At 38.2% G+C, this 20,530-nt stretch overlaps 1 protein-coding gene across 6 annotated transcripts in view; it reads right to left on the reverse strand.

Annotated features, from left to right (window-relative positions):
• Positions 1–20,530, reverse strand: part of BNC2 (basonuclin zinc finger protein 2) — a 420,003-nt gene that overhangs the window by 268,678 nt on the left and 130,795 nt on the right. For 2 of the 6 annotated variants that reach the window (XM_081804108.1, XM_081804107.1), the window contains one exon: positions 17,527–17,727. The exons of 3 other annotated variants lie outside the window; for them this stretch is intronic. In XM_081804108.1, the coding sequence (XP_081660234.1) occupies positions 17,527–17,727 (201 nt within the window). Of the gene's footprint in view, positions 1–17,526; positions 18,274–20,530 lie in introns of those variants that run through there. One more of the 6 variants, XM_081804114.1, reaches the window with a different exon arrangement.

Raw genomic sequence — 20,530 nt, forward strand, 5'->3', positions numbered from 1 at the left:
TTTATTTCTTTCAGAGGAGATAATTAATAAGGAATTTCCTAGGTCAAGACCATAGAGTACACTACTTTCCCTTTTCATAAAATCTTAGGGACAGAATATATATCCTAGGCAGTTATCTTTTCAATGGGAAAGGATCATACTGTATGCATTTCAAGGCCTCTATGCCCTGAGAGTAGGATTTGTCCTATCCCTGGTTTTCGCATGAATTACCACTGCTGCCTGTCCCATCCAAGCTATCCCTGCGTAAACCATCTATTCTTATCATTATTGGTACCATTAATCCCATTCTCCCCTTCCCCCTCCCCCACCTCACTCACCTAAGGGGTTAAAAGACTTCAGTACATATGTGACTTGTCAGTGACATATAATACCCGGGTCCTTCATGCAATCAACTTTTACTTGACATGTATTTGCTCATCACAGGACCCGCATTACTACTGGGAAAATGAAGAAAAACCTAAATTAACACTTGACATTCAATATGGTCAAGTCCTTAATTGGCTGGGCTTCCTGAGAAAGCAATTTTCTATTCCCCAAACTGTTCGCGTGTCATGTGTGGAGTGCAGCTCTTGGCCATCACTGCTGTCCCTCGCTCCCTCTAATGAGAGCAGATGAATTAGTGCTACGTGACACGATTTGAACAGGGCTTCCTCCTCTTCCCCTCCCCCCAGTCTTTCTCCTCTACCAGTGACAGCTGTGTGGCAAGGGAAAGAGAAAGAAATGCAAGAGCAAAGAATCCTGTAAAGGATGATCATTTTTTTAAATGAACCTTAAATGTCTTGTTGAAACTCCAGAACAACAGGGTCATTTAATTGTGGAGGTGGGGAAGGGGGTTGTTACTGAGATCAGGGGAATTATCTGGCTATGGTTGATTTGGGTTGTATTAACTTCCAGCATGTTTCTTCCACTGCTGGCTAGTTGAAGTATTAGATTGCACTGGCCTAATTAAAATGGAATTTACATCCACTTAAAAAAGTTTTTTAAAGGTCTGGAGAATGGGTCAACTAGAAAAAAAAATGAACAGCATGAAATGATTATTATTCTAAGATAAACATACCTCTAAAAGAAAAGTCCTTTCAACAAACGTTTAAGTCAAAAAGAACCTACAACACAACTGTCAATGTACTTTGTTTTCAAATATTGTGCAGAGTCTGAACTTAATGCCAACCATTCTATTTTAAATCATTTAGTTACCTTCAAGTGTTGAATTACTGCAACAAAATTAATTGAACACTGATTTCATTCTATTATTTTGGAGAGGAGGGAATATATGCTGCTTTAGATGTGCTTATCTAGCTCAGTAAGAAAGAACTGAATGAAGGCATGACAGGGAAGGCAGGACAGAATCTGCTCTATTCAAAGGTACTAAAAAGTAAATTAAAGGGGCTTCTCTGAGTCTTCACTTACTCATTTTGAAACCAAAGAGGAAGTAATTCTAAATGCCTCAATTGCTTAGCCAATCCGATTAGGACCAAACAGAACTGGGGGAGGGATGAGTGGCAAAGTGGGGAAGTAGTTAGTCCAAAGTACAGGCATCAGTGAAGAGAATTAGTGAAAGTCTCTAGCATCTTAGCATCTTGAAGCTCTACTCATTTTTATTTAAATGAGAAATAAAGCACAGATGCTACCTGTGTACCAGAGATTATTTCAAGACTGCACTGGTGCCACAAAAATCCATGTAAGCCTGCAAAATACAAGCTACTTTGAGTGTAGTTCCCCTGCCTCTAATAACTAGCTTGATCATTTATTAATCATTCCTCCATAATTCTGAATATTTAAGTAAATTGTGAAGTAAATTTGCATACATAAAAATATGGTGAAACCCACTTTTGCACTATGTTTAAAGTAATTTCCACATTTTGTATTTATGGAAAATAACATGAAAGGAAATGAGCTTTATATTTGTCTTAAAGTCAATGCATAACATGATTTTAAGTATCGATACACTAAGAGAAGACTAACATAAGGAATCTTTCTGGGATAGCCTGGGCTTTCAAATTTGTTGGAAAATTATTCACTTCAAGCAATATGAAAACTCCAAAAAATAAGTGTAATTTAGAAGTATTTTCACTGAAGTAAAACATACAACACACTGTGCATGTTACCCCTCCTGTGGCCAAAGCACTGGTATTTCAAGTATTGTTAAGATCCCTTTTGAGAACACACTTGAGACAGCTTGTGAATGGGCATTCTATCAGGTGTATAAATGAAATAAATAGATAATTTGGTATTCTGGAAAAGTAGCTCAATCTAATACACCCAGTTAACTGCTAGAGTAGCATTATCATCACTGAGCAACAAAGCGAATAGCTTTGGGGTGACCTTTGCAATGCTGACTAGTCCGTCAAGTTCCATCTCTGAGATGCAAGGTATAGACAGGGATGGTTTATTAACTGAGCTGGGAACCAAAGACCAGGAGCCTCCAAAAGTGTAGGCATTTCACATTCAGGAAATGGGGAGCTCCTTGCCCTAAGAAGAGAAGCAGTGTACCATGAGGATCAGGCTGAACAGCCCCATATTCTTTCCCAGAGCACCAGCCTTCCGTGGTGTAAAACTCCCAACTATTAGGAAAAAACATCAACATCTTTTTCCTCCTCAGCTACATTTTTAAATACTGCAATGAAAATCCAGCTGTGAATTGGTAAAATGGGATCAATGACAAACTCCTGAAATAAAGCTGAAAAAGAATGTTGACATCATCTCAGGGCTTTAAACAAATTGTGATGAGTCCTGCTTTATTTGGGATAGTTTCCAACCACTGCTACTGGGATGGATCGGCAGAATCCAGGAGGAGAGCAACAGTGGGTCAGAAAAATGACTCTGTACTGAACTGAGAAATTTCTTCAAGGATCAACTGCAGAAAATCAGCCTTTCTGATTCAAGAAAGGTACTTTCTGATTTAAGAAAGTTAACTGTGACTATGGCAAAGTGACATGCTTAAACTTGATATTCTCTTAGGGATGAGCAGGCTTTGAAGCTCATAATAAACTTGAAATGGTTCTGTGGAATGTTAAGGCTTAATGTAGATGGTCAGTGTCACTGTCATGCCTACACAAAACTATGTCAACCTGGAAATAACTGAATTAACAGCTTCAGGGTATTTAGAATGGAAGGCTTGCCCCTCCCCCCCCTTTTAAGAATTTTACTTTGAACCACAAAAAGAAGCTGCATTAAGTTTCCAACTTATTTAGCACAGCTTAAATTAAAATACTTATTTCGGTTTGGAAAGGCATAATGTTCGCCACCCACTTAGTTCATGTTACCTTCACGCTATGCCGTTCTCACAAAGTATAAACACAGCAGAGAGAGAGAAATGATTGCTTTAAAATGGACCTGTATATGGAACAATAAAACTATCAAATATAAAGCACAAATGTTATTTTATAAAAATTAATGGCATCTAAAGGAGTATATTCTTCTATCTTTTATTCTTCACCACCCCCTTCACTTGAGTGCTCCCCTCCCCTTGTATTAAAGATATTTTTATCTAATTCCCAGTTGAAAGGTTTGTGAAAGTGGTAAGTCACAGCTGTGTTGACGGTGAGCTTGAACATGGCATACCAGCGTCATTCCGACACACTTACAGATGCTTCGTAACAAGCTGCACCAGTCACTTGATTTGAAATACCTGACTTATTACAAAACAAACTGTTAATCTCTGGTCTTTTCTCCAGTTCAGCTCTTCTCTGTAGTTCTGGAAGCAAACCAACAGCTTATTATGTTTACACCGGGAATGACTCCCTTCTGATTGGTGTCTGATAACTGTCCAGTGATGCTGCTCAACAAGGCCCTAGACAGAACCTAGGCACACCTAGGCCCCATTTGCAGATCATTTTAACAAGACGTTCTTGTTTCCTGTTCCCACGAAAATCAATAACAGGATGACCTTCAATTTGAATTTCAAACCAATTAATTACCTGTTCTCTTGAAAATGTTGGTATCTGATTTGCCTAGAGAATTTCAACTATGAATAGATTATATCTTTTAAAGAGCCCCTTCAAAAAATTTAAATACATACTGAAAACTTCATCTTATACAATATAAATGATGTTTTCTTGAAGCTTGTATAAAATATTGGCCTTGCCTGAATTAGGATGGGGAAGTTTTCCCCTTGTGGTCCATCTCCTCCTCATGACATCATAATCAATTGCCTGGTAAATTATAGCAATCCCACAAAGATTCAGGGCCAAGAATCACTGCTTAAAGGTGAGATGAAAAGCTTTTTATAGTGGAATTCAGCTTTTCATCTACATCAATGACTGACACAAATCATGGGATTCTTTTCAGAGTTTAGAAATCTCTCTTTAATTCTAAAATTCTTACTTTTTCTACCTTTATTAAAATACTTTGAGCATTTTTTTGTTCTGCTCACATATTTTTCTTTATATGTGGGTCATAAGGAGAAAAGCTATACATCAAAACTATCAGCACCAGAAACATATTTACCAAACACTTTTTTCAATTGTGAAAAAAAAAAATGAAGAATTTGGTTCATCCCAGCGGGGAATTCCCAAGATGAATGATCACATGCAATGAAACTATTATCTTCATCCATTAAAATATTATCTAAAACAGAGGTTTCTATCTGGCAGCCAGTAGGCTGAATATAGCCTGCAGATGAGTTTTGTTTGGACCACACACTTTAAAAAATATTTGAAAAGGTTGCCAAGATTTAAAAATCAGGAGATTTCACATAAAAATCTTGATTTCTGGCTTCTAAGAAAAGAGGAGGAGGAGGAGGATGGGGGGTGGGGAGGAGTTGTTGGATAATCTCCCAACATGGGCCTGCATTCCTACCTGGTAACAATTGGCTTGAGCTGAAGAACCTTCTGGTCCACCACAGACCCCACAAGACTCACTCCACCTGTTTAATTTACCTTACCTCCACATGCCCTTTTAGGCAACTCCTGATCTTTAAAATGTTTCACTACTCCAAAGACAGTTTGTAGAGTTTGTGGAAGAAAAAGAGAAGGGTATCTAGGAACAGATATTTAAAAATAACATATCTCACGGGCTTAAACAATGTAAGACAATGGGTAGCAGAATTTCAAAATACAGTTGTTCGATAAAACATAAATGCAAAGCGAAGTCATTTTCATGACTAAAATACTTTGAAAAGCAAATCCAGAACTGATGATCTCGTCTTACATACAGAGTAGTCTGACAAACATTTATACTGGTTTTCAATCAACCACATCCTTCCCTCCAGCCCAGAAAAGATGTTCATGTGAAACTACTGCCCAGATCTACATATCCATTTTGTTCCTTCACATGTTAACACTTCTGCACTTCCTTTCTAGAACGATCATGTACTTAAATGAAAATTGACCCTAATATGAAAATAGAATATATCTTCAAGGTAAATTTTAAAAGTCAACATGTAGGATGCATGAATATTATAGCAAATACTCATCTTTACTGGCTCTACACATATGCCACAATATGACATTTATATATTTAAACTAAACACACATTATTGCAGGTTCAAATGACCCACAAAGTCATGGCATATTTCTTTAGAAATGATTATTACCTAAAAGCAGATGTTTATGACAAAGTCACCATGCATTCCTATTTGCTTTTTTCTTAACTGAAATGAAGTACAAAGAGAAAAGCTTTTATATTTCACAATTTCCAATCAATCACAGCAACACAGTATTTCTACCTATTAGTGGATTTTACAAATTAGGAGCACCCTATTTTAGCAGAGGGAAGAAAAGTACCTTTTCGCTTCAACTATATTAACAGGCTACCTCGGATGTACTGGACAGTACAGAAATGTACTAAATAGGCTACGACCCGTCATAATACAACTTCATTTTTATTTTTTATTTATTTATTTTTTAAGATTTTATTTATTTATTCATGACAGACAGAGAGAGAGAGAGAGAGGCAGAGGGAGAAGCAGGCTCCCAAGGAGCAGGGAGCCCGATGCGGGACTCGATCCCAGGACGCTGGGATCATGACCCGAGCCGAAGGCAGACGCTTAACCATCTGAGCCACCCAGGCGCTCTACAACTTCATTTTTAAAGAGAGTAAAATTTATATCAACTTCAGTATAGTGTTTTGAAATTATATTTCCTCATTTGCCCTCTTTCTTGAAAGAGTATTTTTTTAGATGTTTCCTTCCTAAGAGAGAAGCATTCTTCTTCCATTTTCACCTTTACAAAGTAACCCTTGAATATATGCCAAATTTTTGTCACAATCAGACTTTAATCCCCAAATTCTCTTGATTCTTAACAACTTGAACGACTTTAAGTAAACAGTTCACAAAATCATAATGATCGTACTACATTCCTTAACTCCCAGTTGAAATAGGAAAAGAGAAAATACCAAAGTATGAGCTCCATAAATACAGTGCTAGGCCTGATACCTGAACAACAATATGATATATTCCTTATGGGAAGCATTTTTCCTTAATATCCATTATGTTTGAAATTTTAGCAATTAGAAGCAGACACCTGGAACTCAATTATTAATATACCATTCCCCACTCCTTTTATACTTCTTTTGAAACCATCTCTCAGGGTACTTCTTAAAGAGATGATACTATGGGACAGCATGCATACAAATGTTCACATTATTTTCTTTAAAACATCCTGGTTTAATCTAAGACTAAACTTATTCTCTTTATTAAACATATTAGCTTTAGGAAAAAAAATTAAAACCTCTCAATCGTAAAATGACAAAAAAACAGGAGTGCCTGGCTGGCTCAGTCGATAGAGCACGCAACTCTTGACCTCAGGGTCATGAGTTCAAGCCCCACACTGGGCATGGAACCTACTCAGAAAAATAATAAAATTTTAAACAAACAAAAAGATGGCAAAAAACTGAAAGAAGAACATGAGGTAAAGTATAATTCATTACATTCATGTTGATTGGTCAGCTATAATATTTTAGAAAGGGAATTTTATGAAAAAACACAGTTAATTTCCACCCATGATGAGGAAAGCTTTAAACTGGTCTCCTCAAGACAGCTGTAAATACATAAAGCAGTTCTAGAAGACTCCTGATTTTGTTATTTTGTTTTCACTTCATCGTTTTAAGATGAAAAATAAAGTATGAAATAATGAATGTTTAATGTTATTTAACCTGTGTTCTATGAAGATTAAGGTACTGTGCTCACTTAACTCCTTCCTTCTTTCTATAAAAGAATATCTCAAAATAGGCTGATGTTGAGGCTCATGTAAGCATTCTGCATTTGTTAAAAAAAAAAAAAAAAGAAGAAGAAGAAGACCAAAGCACAGGAATACTGGCATCTAAAAGAACAGTGGGTTATCAGAACACTCAGAAGGCAGGTTTGACTGGTTGGTTTATTGAGAAATTATTAAAAATAACTGTTTGCACAAGTTAAAATAACCAACTTCTCACTTTTACCAAAAGGGTCTTTTTAATATAAGGAACATCCAAAGCTTCTGTGACCATGAGAAAACCTGGAATATATTATACACGCATGAATGTGGCCCAGGATGCAGGATATGAGATATGCTTGCTATCAACAGATTAACACTTCATTTTCATTACTCTAATCTCACCACAGGCTGTGAACACTCTCTTTTTCTTATTTGAACAACAATGGTGCATGAAAAACCAAGCTGACAGGCAGGCGGGGCTCATTAAATGCATTAAGCCTTTATTCCCATAACATGTCTCACCTGTATGAAGCCAGGGTTCGGGCTTCCAGGCCAGCTACTGAAACAAGCTCTCCCAGATGTGGGACTTCTAACTCTACCCTCTCCCACTTAAATTTATGATAAATGTCAAAAATAAAGTAAAAATGGAAAAATTCTTTCCCACAATGAGCTCTATTTAGTAGATAATAGAATTGGTAACATATTTTAAGATTTATTCAGTTCCACAGTTGCTCAAGAAAACAAACAAACAAGAAGTGGCTTGGAAGGGAAGTGATGAGACATTTGAAGTTTGAGTCAAAGACTCTCATCTTGGTATCTCCATCCCAGCTTAGTTTTAACTTGTATGAGGAGAACTATAGTTTGTCACCAATTGAAAATGGCAATTCACAAAATAAGAATCCAATCAAGCTATTTCCAAACGAATGACACTGACCTTCACCAAAAAGCTATGTTCAAGGAACAGAAAAGCTACAAAGTGTAAGGAATCATTACAGTGAGCTTCCTAAAATGGGGGATTCCTTCTAAGGGAGGAGCCATCCACACACTCATTGCATCTGAGGCAACCATTAACAAATCCTCAACAGACCTAGAAATAAATCCCTTAATTCCCACAACCAACCAAAGGACAGGTATAAACTTTCTGCATGTCTATGCACCCCGTATAAATGCACTGTCATGTGACAATCTGAATTTTTAATATGTTCCATAGCAACACAGGAAGTCTCTCCACAAAGTCTAGAGAAGGCCTTGATTTTGATTCTTTCTGGTACTCTAATTTTATACCTAAAAAAATAAAGAATAAAAGAAAAGCAATATTAGATAAAGCAGCAGATAACCTAGCTGCCCTGAGTTAGGTTTTGACATGAGGTCAACAAAGAGAATGTTTGCAGGCATTCTCACTCAAGGGACACTTTCATGAATATGCTCATTGTATAATTTTTCTCCCATCTCTCACAAGTGGCCTCCCAGTCATGCCCACTGCTCTCTAGCCCTAGCACAGGGCATGGTAGTGGGCAGCTCTCTTTACCTATGCTTGATTAGGTGCCCCAAATAGCCATCCTAATGATTTAAGTCAATGAAATCTTTCTTGCTTAAATTTTGAAAGAAGAGAAAACAAACATTATTAAAACCCTGCGAATGGAGGTTCTCATTTTAATATTGGTTTTGTTATTATGTTAAGACAGCTGAAAGGAATTATTTTTGGCGTGTAAAATATTCATTATCCTAAAATTTTTTTCTTTTCAAACCCCCAGTTCAGGCTCTCTGATCATCAAATATGGGTCCTGAAGAACTGTCTAGAGCACAAATAGCCACTTAAAGACACCTTAATAAAGTTGAAAAATTCATGACAGTCACACAAAAGCACAGCAGGTATAATAGTGAGGCTATGTCTTTCCCATATAGAATAATATTTTTTAATCTCGTCAATTTTAACAATCTCCCTGCCATGTAAGACAATGAGTTAAAATTCATTAAAAACAAAACAGCAGTGAATCCTCATTGTGTTAAGTATACTGCATGTTTTCAATTTCAACTTCATAATGTCATCCATTAATATTAGTCCTGCCATCATTTTAATTCCTTTTTAAAATGTTTTGGTTAACTTATTAACTGCAGTTTGTCTCAAAGAGTCACACCTTCCATCTACTGAAGAAAAACTTTACATGTTTTCCTCCTTCTAAGGAAATGCTCTCTTGTACAGATATAAGTCTAACTGTACAAAATGATAAACCCAAGAATAACTTTTTTTAAAAAAGAAAAATAGAAAAGCAAAATCTCTTTTCAGCTAAGTACTTTCTCACACAGGCGAAGGATCAAATTGAGCTGCCTTTCAGCACCTCTGAACGATAAGCCTGGGCCCCTGGTTACACGTTTTTATCATGCCCTTACTTACAGAACCCTTACGGAGCAAAACTCGGGACAGTCTTCCTGTCAGCACTTACACACTGAGGACCACATCTGAGGGTGGCACCTCTTCTCCTGTACCTTTGCCAGAATGACGTATTGGCCAAAAAGTCATATTCAGTGCATTTCATTTCTTTATATTAGGGTGAAAAGAACCAGTGAAAGTAAGGAGAAATTCATAAAAAGAGAGATGAGGTGAAAGGAGAATAAAGTGAGAAAGAAACTAGGTCTACGGGAAACGGAAATGGGAAGAAAGAACAGACTCACCATGTATTTAGGTCATTAAGTAAATTGCTTCCAACCAAATAGAAATGAGACTTAAATCAACCCTTCCCCCCTCAACAACACACAAACCCTAAAGACAGTAGCAAAGTAACACTGCAGTCCAAAAATACTGAGTAAATAAGACGTCAGATATGCTCAAGAGAATCAGTGTTTCAATGAATAACTTCCTACTGTTCAAGATTATTTTCATTTTCTTAACAGGGAGAAATGAAAAACTGATGGGCTTAATTAAAGAAAAACAAAAGGATATTATTTCGCCGTTAAAGGATCAATTATTATTTTTTTTAATTGGAATGATGATTAATAAGCTGAGAATCTGATTTCTAAGCTAGCCAGTTTGAGTAATGCGTTGTTGTTCCACAAGCATCCCCATTAAGGAAGACTCTTGTGAGGAAGAAATGATACAGCGCTCCGTCTCTTCTCATCTCTGACTCTGTGGCATGAAATGCTACATGGAGTGTTGGAACGGAATGACACTGCACACAGTCCTCATCCAAATGAACTCCAGTCATAAAATAAATTTTTCACCTTAGGGTTGGAATGTGTACCACGAAATTTGCTGGGCTTCCTACGGGGAATGCAGAAATTGAAAAAGAATCAACATTTTTTATTTTTCCTATTCTCTAAACTTTCTTTTAAACCCAGGGAGGGAGAAGGCAGTTCAGGCATGCTCAGTGAGATGTAGGATGTCACGGTCCCAGGCACCACTTTTGGGATGTCATCTGCATATTAAAATTTTCTTAGAGCTTGAGTTGCTCAGAATGTTTTTTCCAACTTATTCTTCTTGCTTACTAGTTTACCTTGTAAGAAAAGGTCCCCTCTTTCACACAGTGTTTTGCTTGTATGTCCAGATAGGAAGGCTGTTATTCCTGAATTATACCTCTTTTCCTTTATTTTTCGAAAGCTTAAAAATAGATGTCGGGGTGCCTGGGTGGCTCAGTTGGTTAAGCGACTGCCTTCGGCTCAGGTCATGATCCTGGAGTCCTGGGATCAAGTCCCGCATCAGGCTCCCTGCTCAGCGAGGAGCCTGCTTCTCCCTCTGACCCTCCCCCCTCTCATGTTCTCTGTCTCTCATTCTCTCTCTCTCAAATAAATAAAAAATCTTAAAAAAAAAAAAAATAGATGTCAAAGTTCCCTGAAAGGGTCTCTGACTCCTTTTCTCCCCCCTCGCCCCCATCCTTCAGTGGATGAAGATCACCAAGCAAAATGTGGAAGCCAGCTGCTTTTCGGGAAATAAAAATGGCATCAGCTTTGGCAGACAGAGGTGAGATCAATCATTTCCTACAATCCCCAAACAATCTTCTGACCAAGGCCTAGAGAAGGGTGGTTATGTAGCGGCAAAAACATAACTACGAAAGGTACAGAGGTACGAGAGGATTTTCACGTGGTGAAGAATTCATTCTATGCATATAACAAACCAGGCTCTACATCTCAGGTGAAAGAAAATCTTGGAACCATTATAATCCATGTTCTTTGGACAATAACAAGCAGGGAGGCCCAGACAAAATTTCTCACTGAAAAGGTCATCCCACTATTCACTCTGTTCTCCCTACTAGCACAAAATTCCCTGACAATATTCTGTGGGAAAAGAGGAGTTAATTCTTAGATGGATTAAAACAGTGGGATTCAAATTATGGACACAAGCTAAAGCAAATTCTAGTTTCTTCTTGAATTCCTTTTGATATTATCTATTCTAATCAAGAGTCTCAAGTTGAGAAAATACCTCTTCGGCTGTACAGAGTCATTAGCTATTCATGTTTATAAGGAAAATCCTCTCAAAACCTTTGCGGATTGACATGGGTGGATGCCCACTGTAACTGTCTTTAAGTACGTGTAACGCACATAAGGTGGGAAGGGGGAAGCACTAGAGTTTTGTTTTTCATTGAAGGGGATGACGCCAGTTCCCTATCTGTAACGGTCTGTTCCTTTGGAATCAGCTCCCTGTGTCACAACGACCTGGCAAACTTGAATGCTTTCACTATCACTGGAGTCCTTGCAATCCTGCTTTGGCTGTGACCCATTCACTTTTGCCCCAACTTCTCAGAGATGCCTTACTCAGCATCTAATTGGTTAGGGAGGATTTGCCGCGGCTCTTAACCCTGACACAGGAGTGGGAGGATGTGCTGCTGTGGTAGCCCAAATCTGTTCTGTCACTACATTAATCAGATTTCCATAAAGGCATGCATGAATAATTGGATTTATCACTGAATGTTAAGATACACTCATAAATATAATTATAAAAAATACCTACAATTATAGATAAGATATCTGCACCTTTAGGGATTTGTTTTTCAACTGTGGTTGCTTGACTCACCTTAGCACAAGACGTTAACAATTACACACAGAGTACCAGTTTGCAGCTGACAGAAATCAGAGACAATTTCAAAATGATCACCTACTATGTTCAAATTCATTTAATATATTGTGTTGAAAATAAACTTGAAATTAGTGTACAGGTTTTTAACATATACCATATACACATCTAAGAAAATGTTTGTGCATGCTTCGCTTACATTAGTATGTGCATAAACACCATGTATAAGACCTCACTACTTTCCCACTGCATTACAAATTCGACAGTATCTGTTAAGTGAAGTCTGCACGTTATACACAGACTTATAAAGTACAGGGCAACACACGAGCACCTGTCTATACTACAGTATGTAATTTAACAATTACTCAAATAGTCCTATTTTAGTGTTACATCATCAGAATGGATGTTAAGAATTATATCTGAATATATGTCTACAGTTAAAACTTCAAAATAAAACATATTATCACTCAAATTAGGGAAGGGAACTTAAAGGGTGGGAGCAGCCTAGTAATTCAACAGGCTGAAATTACATGCTTCCTAATATAAATATTTTCACATCAAGACCATAAGTTTGGTCAATTTAAGACGTGATTACCAAAACACACCAACTGTAAGAAGGGGAGTAAAAAGGGAGGGAAAAGTGCAGAAACCTAGGGATGGATGATGCCTGGCAGTGAAAGTCATTTTCAAAGACCATTAACTATCAACTGCTTTACTCAGGGCTCTGATTAAATAAGAATATACATCCCATGTTGAAAGGGATGTCTACATGAGTGGGACAGAGTTTAGAATACAAATGTACAAACAATAAAGAAGAATCAAACCACACTATACAATTAGGCATCTGACTTATGAGATTATAAAACTGTATATGTGCCTTTTAAACTGTTAGTGAATAAACATTTAAATTATTTGAGGGGGGGAGGTAGGAAGTCAGACAAAACCACCATTTCCACTTTAAAATATAAATTCAACAAACTGAAACTGTGTTTGCCTATATGAATAGAAAGAACTAAAAGAGTACTGGGAGAAAAATTCATATCAAACATGCTTTTAAATGGACTCCAGCAATGTTATTATATATTTCTTACAATATATTTTATTTATCATTTCTCTGAAATGGGCTAGATTTTATATTAGAAAGAAAGTTTGCTTTACTCTGTCATATCTCTGGTGAGCAGACGCTCTAGTATTAATGTAAATCGTTGATTTAATTTTTAGCTTTCTTGGTTTGCCCCTCACCTACCTAAGAAATGATTTCTCTGGTGATAACTAACACATCATGCTAATGAGAGAATCTAATGCACAATAGAAAAATGTCACTACTAATAATATTTGCATGAAGTTAAATAAAGCAACTGTAAGAGAATGTCAGACAGTTGTTCTTTAATAAGACACAGTTTCACAATGAAATTATGTTGTTAATTTTGTTACATCATTGGGTGAATCCTAAATTACTACATAATGATGCACAGAGTCATTTATAATTCTAACTTAGTATTTCACTTGTGTCTGAAAAGAGACCTTATTAAGGGATCTACATTTTATTTGAAACAGGTTAAATATACCTCACCAATAATAAAAGGTAAATGCCTCTAATAATGTGTAAAACATGGGCTGGAGCCATTTACCTGTTACGGTTTCATGTCTGAAAAGATTTCAAAATATATTAGACTATTGCATCCCTTGAAGTAGCTACAAAGAATTTTATTTGATATTGCCTCAAATGCACAAAATATTTACAAAAATAGAAAAATCACTTTTTAAAACCTGATTAAGAAAAAAAGAAAAACAAGTTCCAAAAGCAGGCCTTATTTTCTGCTTTTAACAATACTTAATGAGGTTAAAATGGGCAAAATAATGTTCTAGACTCTAGGAGATTAACACAGAAGATGAGCAAAGGGTTTCTGGTCATTCTCGACCTGTCATTGATCAAAGTAACTCAAAAAGGAACTTCCTTTACAGAAGTCAAGAGTCATGCCCTTTAAGGTTATCAAATATTTGTCTGTATGGGAAAAAAAATTATCCTTTTTGAAAAATCTTACTTAAACATGGGAAAGATGTAGGAAGGCAAGAAAATGTGGTAAAATTATCATATCGTGAATGTAAGGGACAAATACTTAATTCTATCAAATCTAAACTGGCTTCAGTTTGTGATGTCTTTTTGTTAGTATTAGACAGACAGAAAGATTTACATATAAGCAGATCCAACTTTGCTCATACAGAAGACAAAGAGTTTTATATCCCTACTTCCTAATTTACCTGTAGAAGATACAAATGTAGATTATTAAATTTCAGTATTCATGAGATATTTCTACAAGTTTTGCTATAGTTAAGTAGTAATGGTGGTTAATTCTCTGTAACTCAGTTTTGAAACCTGCTAGTCAGTCTTTTCTAGTATTTAAAGAAATGATCTGGTAAATTTTATAGTTTTATATTATTACAGAAAACTTAGAAATAAAAAAAATAGACCCAAGCAATTCTATTCATTTCAAGAGTTGAATCAATTTTTTCTTAGAAATCAAAATAATCATAACACAGAAAAACCTCTTTATACAGAATTCTGCCTGTTTGATTAAACTGGACAAACTTTTACCTGTAGTAAAACAAAAGCTGGCTCTAATGTGTATACTGAAACTAGTATTCCTTGAAACTGTTGGTTTCAAGAAAATCATTTCAAGAAAAGTGTCTTTCCTGCGTGCACAAACACACACACACACACACACACACACTGAATCAGCATTGCTGATGAACTATAGGTAAAGAAAATAAACATATTTTAATAACATGTACAGCATATATATTTTTAGATTTACACAGTCTGAATTTAAGTTTACACAATATTTATACCAACTAAAATGTCATCCTGAAGGAGAAAAAAAAATACACTCATACACTCTTTACATGCTTTCCAAAAATGCACAGGAGGTATTTAGTAACCATGACAGAAAAAAAAAAGGGGGGGGAGCCAATAACTACATTAAAACCAAAAAATAAAAAATATATATAGTTAAATCACAACACTTTTTAAAATTGTGATTTTTCTCCATTTTACTACTCTGTTTAGTAAATGGCATAATACTATGTAATTTTATATAGCATCCATTATGCATAAATTACCTTCCTATAGTTCTACTCTTTTCATATAAGTCGACTGATGCTAAGACACATGCATGCACACAGGTAGAGACAAAACAGATCTCTATATATCCACAAAGTCAAACAACTGGATCAAAGACATCATACTAGCTTAGTTGCACAAGTTTCTCTGAGTGATTTCAAATTATTTTCCTAATTCTGATCAATCATTTATATCATTTACTTTTATTTGTTTTTTAGCTAAAATGTTTTCCATGACTTAGAGTCTCCTTAGATTCAAATCTACTTGGAAATGGGCTAGTGCCAAAGAAGCAATCTAACACCATCTATGTGGTTCAATAGCCATTTATCAATTGATCATTATCTCTATCTGGTTTTATTAACTCTTTTCTAGCTAGAGGGAGACCTAAACAAATCTTCCCTTCACACACACACACACACACACACACACACACACACACACACACGACCTTCCCTAACTCAAGAAAAACCCTAAACGTGACACTAATTTTTAAAGTGCAGCACAAGTTGCTTGGTCCTACAGTGAGTGCACACCCTGTGTTACAAGCACAGAGAGAGCCACCCAGGCAGGGATGTGCCTCAGAAACACACCCCTCAAAGCACTCCACGATGACAAGGAGTATCTCTGGGAGGAAATGAACTTTTTAACTTGCAAGAATGGGAAATAGCTCATAAAGAGTTGCTTATTGGGTTTATGTTGATTGCATTTAAATCCCAGCTTACTGTATCAGCAGTAATCAGGGTCCCTCTACAGGATATGTCAAAATACACCTTATTCAAATGCATTTATCCTATCTAGAAGGGCATGATAAAACTGTTCGCTAGCTAAATGCTACAAAACCTTGGCTCTGTGCACTGGCTTTTGCAGACGTACCTCTGAACTTCTGGTAGTTTATAGCCTACCAAATTGTTTTCTTTCCTTCATTACCAATACTTTAAAAAATCTAATTACCTCAATAAAGTATTTAATTCTCATGAACTCTTGCATGCAAAACAGGTTTTAGAAAAAGAAAGCAATTGCAAATTTGTTTTCCAATGAGTGGAACAGTACCAATTTCTTAACAACTGCCATCTACTTAAAATCCAACTGTATTTGTCAGTAATACTTTCGTGCTGTGTGGATGATACTATCATGCTAACTCTTGCTTTGTGTGGGTTTGGTGTAGGCTTTTGAACAGCAAGACGTGTCTAGGAGGGAGGCACCAGGGAACTTCCCTCCCTCGCTTGAGCACTGTCCAAGATGAAAGTTTCTGGGTTGTTTCCCTTCGCTTCCTCTCACCCTCGCTCCCCCTCGGAGCCGCCGAGCCAGCAATTGTGCAAGAGGAGCCGGGCGTGCAGGGCGCGTATCACCAAGCGCATGGTACAAGCCGCCGGCTCCAGTGATTAATTATCAGTTGCCGCCGGCCTCGCACTAACACGTCGGCATTCCCGGCAGAGCCAGCACACCCAGCCGCCTGCAGCGCGGCCCGGACCGAGCAGCGGCTTCAGGGAGGACGCCGCCGCTGCGCCCGAGTGTGAGTGCGCCGGCCAGTGGGCGAGCGGGCGGCCGGGCGGCCGGGCAGGCGGGCCGGCGAGTGTGCGGGAGCCGAGCCGGCACCGGCGGGAGCGCAGGGGCAAGCGCGGAGGCGGGCGGGCGGGTGGGCGGACAGGCAGCCGCGGCCGGCGCAGAGCAGCGGGGACCGGCGGCCGGCACGGCCCGCCACGCACGCCGCCGCCTCCTCCGCGACCCTCGGCGCTGACAGCGATTCCTGCACAGCCTCCTCTCCGCAGGTCGGAGTCGAGCTGCTTCCAGCCCCGTGAAGTCAGTGGGGCTGTGCAGAGGGGCCCCTACATTTTATGGCTGTTTGGTTGCAGAACCTACTCTGAGATAGCAGACACTTTGACGAAGTGATTAATACAGACAGAACGATACAGTTTTTGGATGGTGGTCCTTTTTTTTTTTTTTTTTTTAATTTTAAACAGAAAACAAAGAAATAAAGTCCTCCCATGACCCAGGCTATCCTGTGAAACTTTGCAACGAATGCCTTTGCTTTCTTTTACTTCAGTATCCTTTCCCCTTTTTCTTTTAAGGAGCCCTCAGGGAAAGCATGAAGTAACCCTGCATTCCAACACCACAGTTACGACAAAACAGAGCCTAACTATTAAGTGATCAAATTTTTAAAACTGTTTAGAAAGAAAAATAACAGAAACAAAAGTCTGTATAACAATTCAAGGTTTCTTTTAAAAAAAAAAACAGACAGACAGAAAGAAAGAAAGAAAGAAACTTACCTGTTGGGACATTCTGAATAAGAGGTTAGTATCAGCGTTTTGCCATGTCCCCATGAACCCTGGTTCAGCTGTAGTCGTTCTGGTTCCGAACTGCATGGAGTTGTCAGTACAGGAGTCTCTTAAAGTCAAGTCTCTTGCCCTCTTTGGCTCTCTGTCTCTCTGTGTCTCTCTTTCTCTCACATCCACTTCTGCCTCTTCTGACTGAAAAGTGAAGGTGGATTTTTTGAGCCTCTTGGCAGCCAGTAGCAGGAGTGTAGTGTAGTTAAGAAGCTGGCTGAACTGTGCATTTCATTTGGGAAGGGGGAGATTTGGGGGAGGGAGGGGGTCAGAGCTTCTTTCGCACCTTCTGCACAGATACCCCTATCATTTATGCATAGATTGTGACTCCCCCGAGCTTGCCTTTGCTCAGTTTAACAGCTGCCTGTCAGGTGTGCAGGCAGCACTGGAGACCCAACCATCAGCCTCAAACTCTCAGCCACTGCATGTCATTGGATAGCAGAGCTAAGAGTCAACTGCACTGTTCCACTGTCAGGCACCGAATGACACCCTGCACTAACCCCTCTCCAAACACACAGACAGACACACACTTATGCACACTCCAAGCAGCACCATGATCACGGACGGCACACAGGGTGAGGAGAAGCTGAGGCCCTTCCCAGGGAAATCTTCCCAACAGTGCTTTCGGGTATAACATGCAATATCAGTCTTCACTTTAACGTTTGTAAACTGCTCTGCTTAAACATTTTTTTTTCTAATTACACTGGAAGAAAGAAAAATATTCAGCTGTAAGAGAATGTTAAGTTGGCTCAGTTGTTGTCTAAATGCTAGCTCCTAAAAGTCATATACTATGTGCTGGGCTATTTATAACCACATATAAACTCCTAGAGAAAATAATGTACATAGAAACTTGACCTTCCACTCTGAAAAGTAAATAAATAAACCTAGCAGTTTTTTGAACATAGAAGATGCACAATAAACATTTGCAAAATAAATACAAAGTATTTAACATCCAGTTTCTCCGGTCATTAATTATTAAATTGGATGATAAGTAATAAGAAATGGAATGGCAAGGAAAAAAGTGTACCTTTTCTTATAGCTCACAAACAGAAAAAAATCCCTTGTTAAAGTTCCTGGATGAAGCATCTACAATATCCTTTCAAATCATAAAAAAGAAAAAGATGAAGAAAAAAAGCTTGTCCCATTTCAGGGAAAAAAGTAATGAATGTAAAAATTCCATTTTTCATTCAAGATCTCTATGGAAAATTCTATAACCTTTTCATGCCTGATGGAATATAGCCCAGAGAGCATGTTGTATTTTTAATTAAACCAGTTTTAAAACAAAATATCTATTTATTAGTGTTTATCTACCTTATTTATGGAAAAGCAGAACTGAACAAAATGCACTGTACATAAACAGTAACTTCAAAATGGAAAGCTAAATTCATGTCATCTCATAAAAGTAGTCAGCAGGAAAAAGCCATCCTCCTAAACTTAAAATGTAAGGAACATTAATCTTCAACCACCTACAAATATCGAGGACAAATGTACCACTCTCCTTGCTCCTTCTTAACTCAAGAATAACAATAAACCTTACTCTCTGAAACAACAAAAGAAACAGAAAAGAGCTTCAATGGCAGCTCTGTGTCATTAGTGGACAATGAGAAAAGATGAGAAAACGTACACTATGTTGACACAAATGTGCCTTCCCCTCTAGAACCGACATCTCCTGAAAGCTTTTCTGTTAAACTTCCCTCCGGTTCACCACCATTAAGCACAAAAAAGTCTCAAAAGCAGCAAATTCAATATCTGAGAAGAAACAAACAAGAACCCAAAGAATTGTTGCCTTAAAATATATGAAGTCCACCTGTGGTCAATAAAAATATTCTTGAGAGGGGAGGGCAGGAAAAGCCCCTATGAGTCAATTGTCAACAGTGACTGTACCTTTACAGCTAGCTATTACCCACTTAAACTCCCTCTAAAATTTGCTAGCCTCTTGATTTCTGAAGTGGCACTCAGTGCCTCAGTCAAGCTGCCTGCTCAGCTCCTGACCTTCCCACTAATGGCTGTTATTTGTGGGAGGCTTAAGGACACTGTCAATAGCAAGCTTCCTCCTCGCTCCTCTCAGGCTCTGTTGTATCGCTTTGCCTGCGTGTTCTCTCTCGCCTGCCTCTTTGCTCTCCCGCTCTCCCCCTCCTTCCTTCCTCTCTCCTTCACTCCCTCTTCCTCTTCTTCTAGCCCCCACCCCTTCTTTCTTTCAGTCCTCTAGTCCTCTTCTTTTCCAGATATCATTCCCCCAAACCCCCCGCCCCAACCACACACACAGACACACACACAACACAAAAATCAACTGGCATGCAGCAGCAAGCACCTGCAGTAATAGACTCTTTTATTAAAACTGTTATTCTGCAAGACTTGAAATTCCCCATGGACCAGGCCATGTCAAAGCCGATATAATTAACTAGAGGCTCAGCAACGGATCAATTACCAGACAAGCAAGTGATAGTGAAATCAATGAAAGATCATCAGCCACATTATCAGTGTTGCAACTCATTAGGGCAAAACTGAGAAATGTGCTCAAAGCGAGCCCAAGCAAGGTGGCATTACAAAACAAAGGGCTAATTTGGAGACCCTGCTGTGAACAATCTGTAACAGAATTAGCCTTTTTTCCCCCTAAACTGCACAGCTCCGTAACTAAATGTGACAGACTGAGAGAAGCAGTTTATTAAGACACCAACCCCAAGTTTATTTAGTTCATAAACTCTCTCCTAGAAAATCAATACAGTCTGTACAGGGTTATTAGGCTGACTAGCTAATACATCCAAATCTGGTCTGCCCAGCCAGCAGTCTTCTGACAAAATGCTACCCAGTGTAGGCAAACTGAGCTCTTTCAGATATCAAGGCTTGAGGTTGCTCTAGATGAAACAGGTCTGCAATGTAACTAGGACCCGCATACCAGTGCCAAGGCACAAGCCTCAAAAGCACCAGGATATCTTTCTAAGGTTTA

This window comes from Leptonychotes weddellii, chromosome 14 (assembly GCF_054177405.1).
Source record: "Leptonychotes weddellii isolate Sample4059 chromosome 14, ASM5417740v2, whole genome shotgun sequence".
Classification (NCBI taxonomy): domain Eukaryota; kingdom Metazoa; phylum Chordata; class Mammalia; order Carnivora; family Phocidae; genus Leptonychotes; species Leptonychotes weddellii.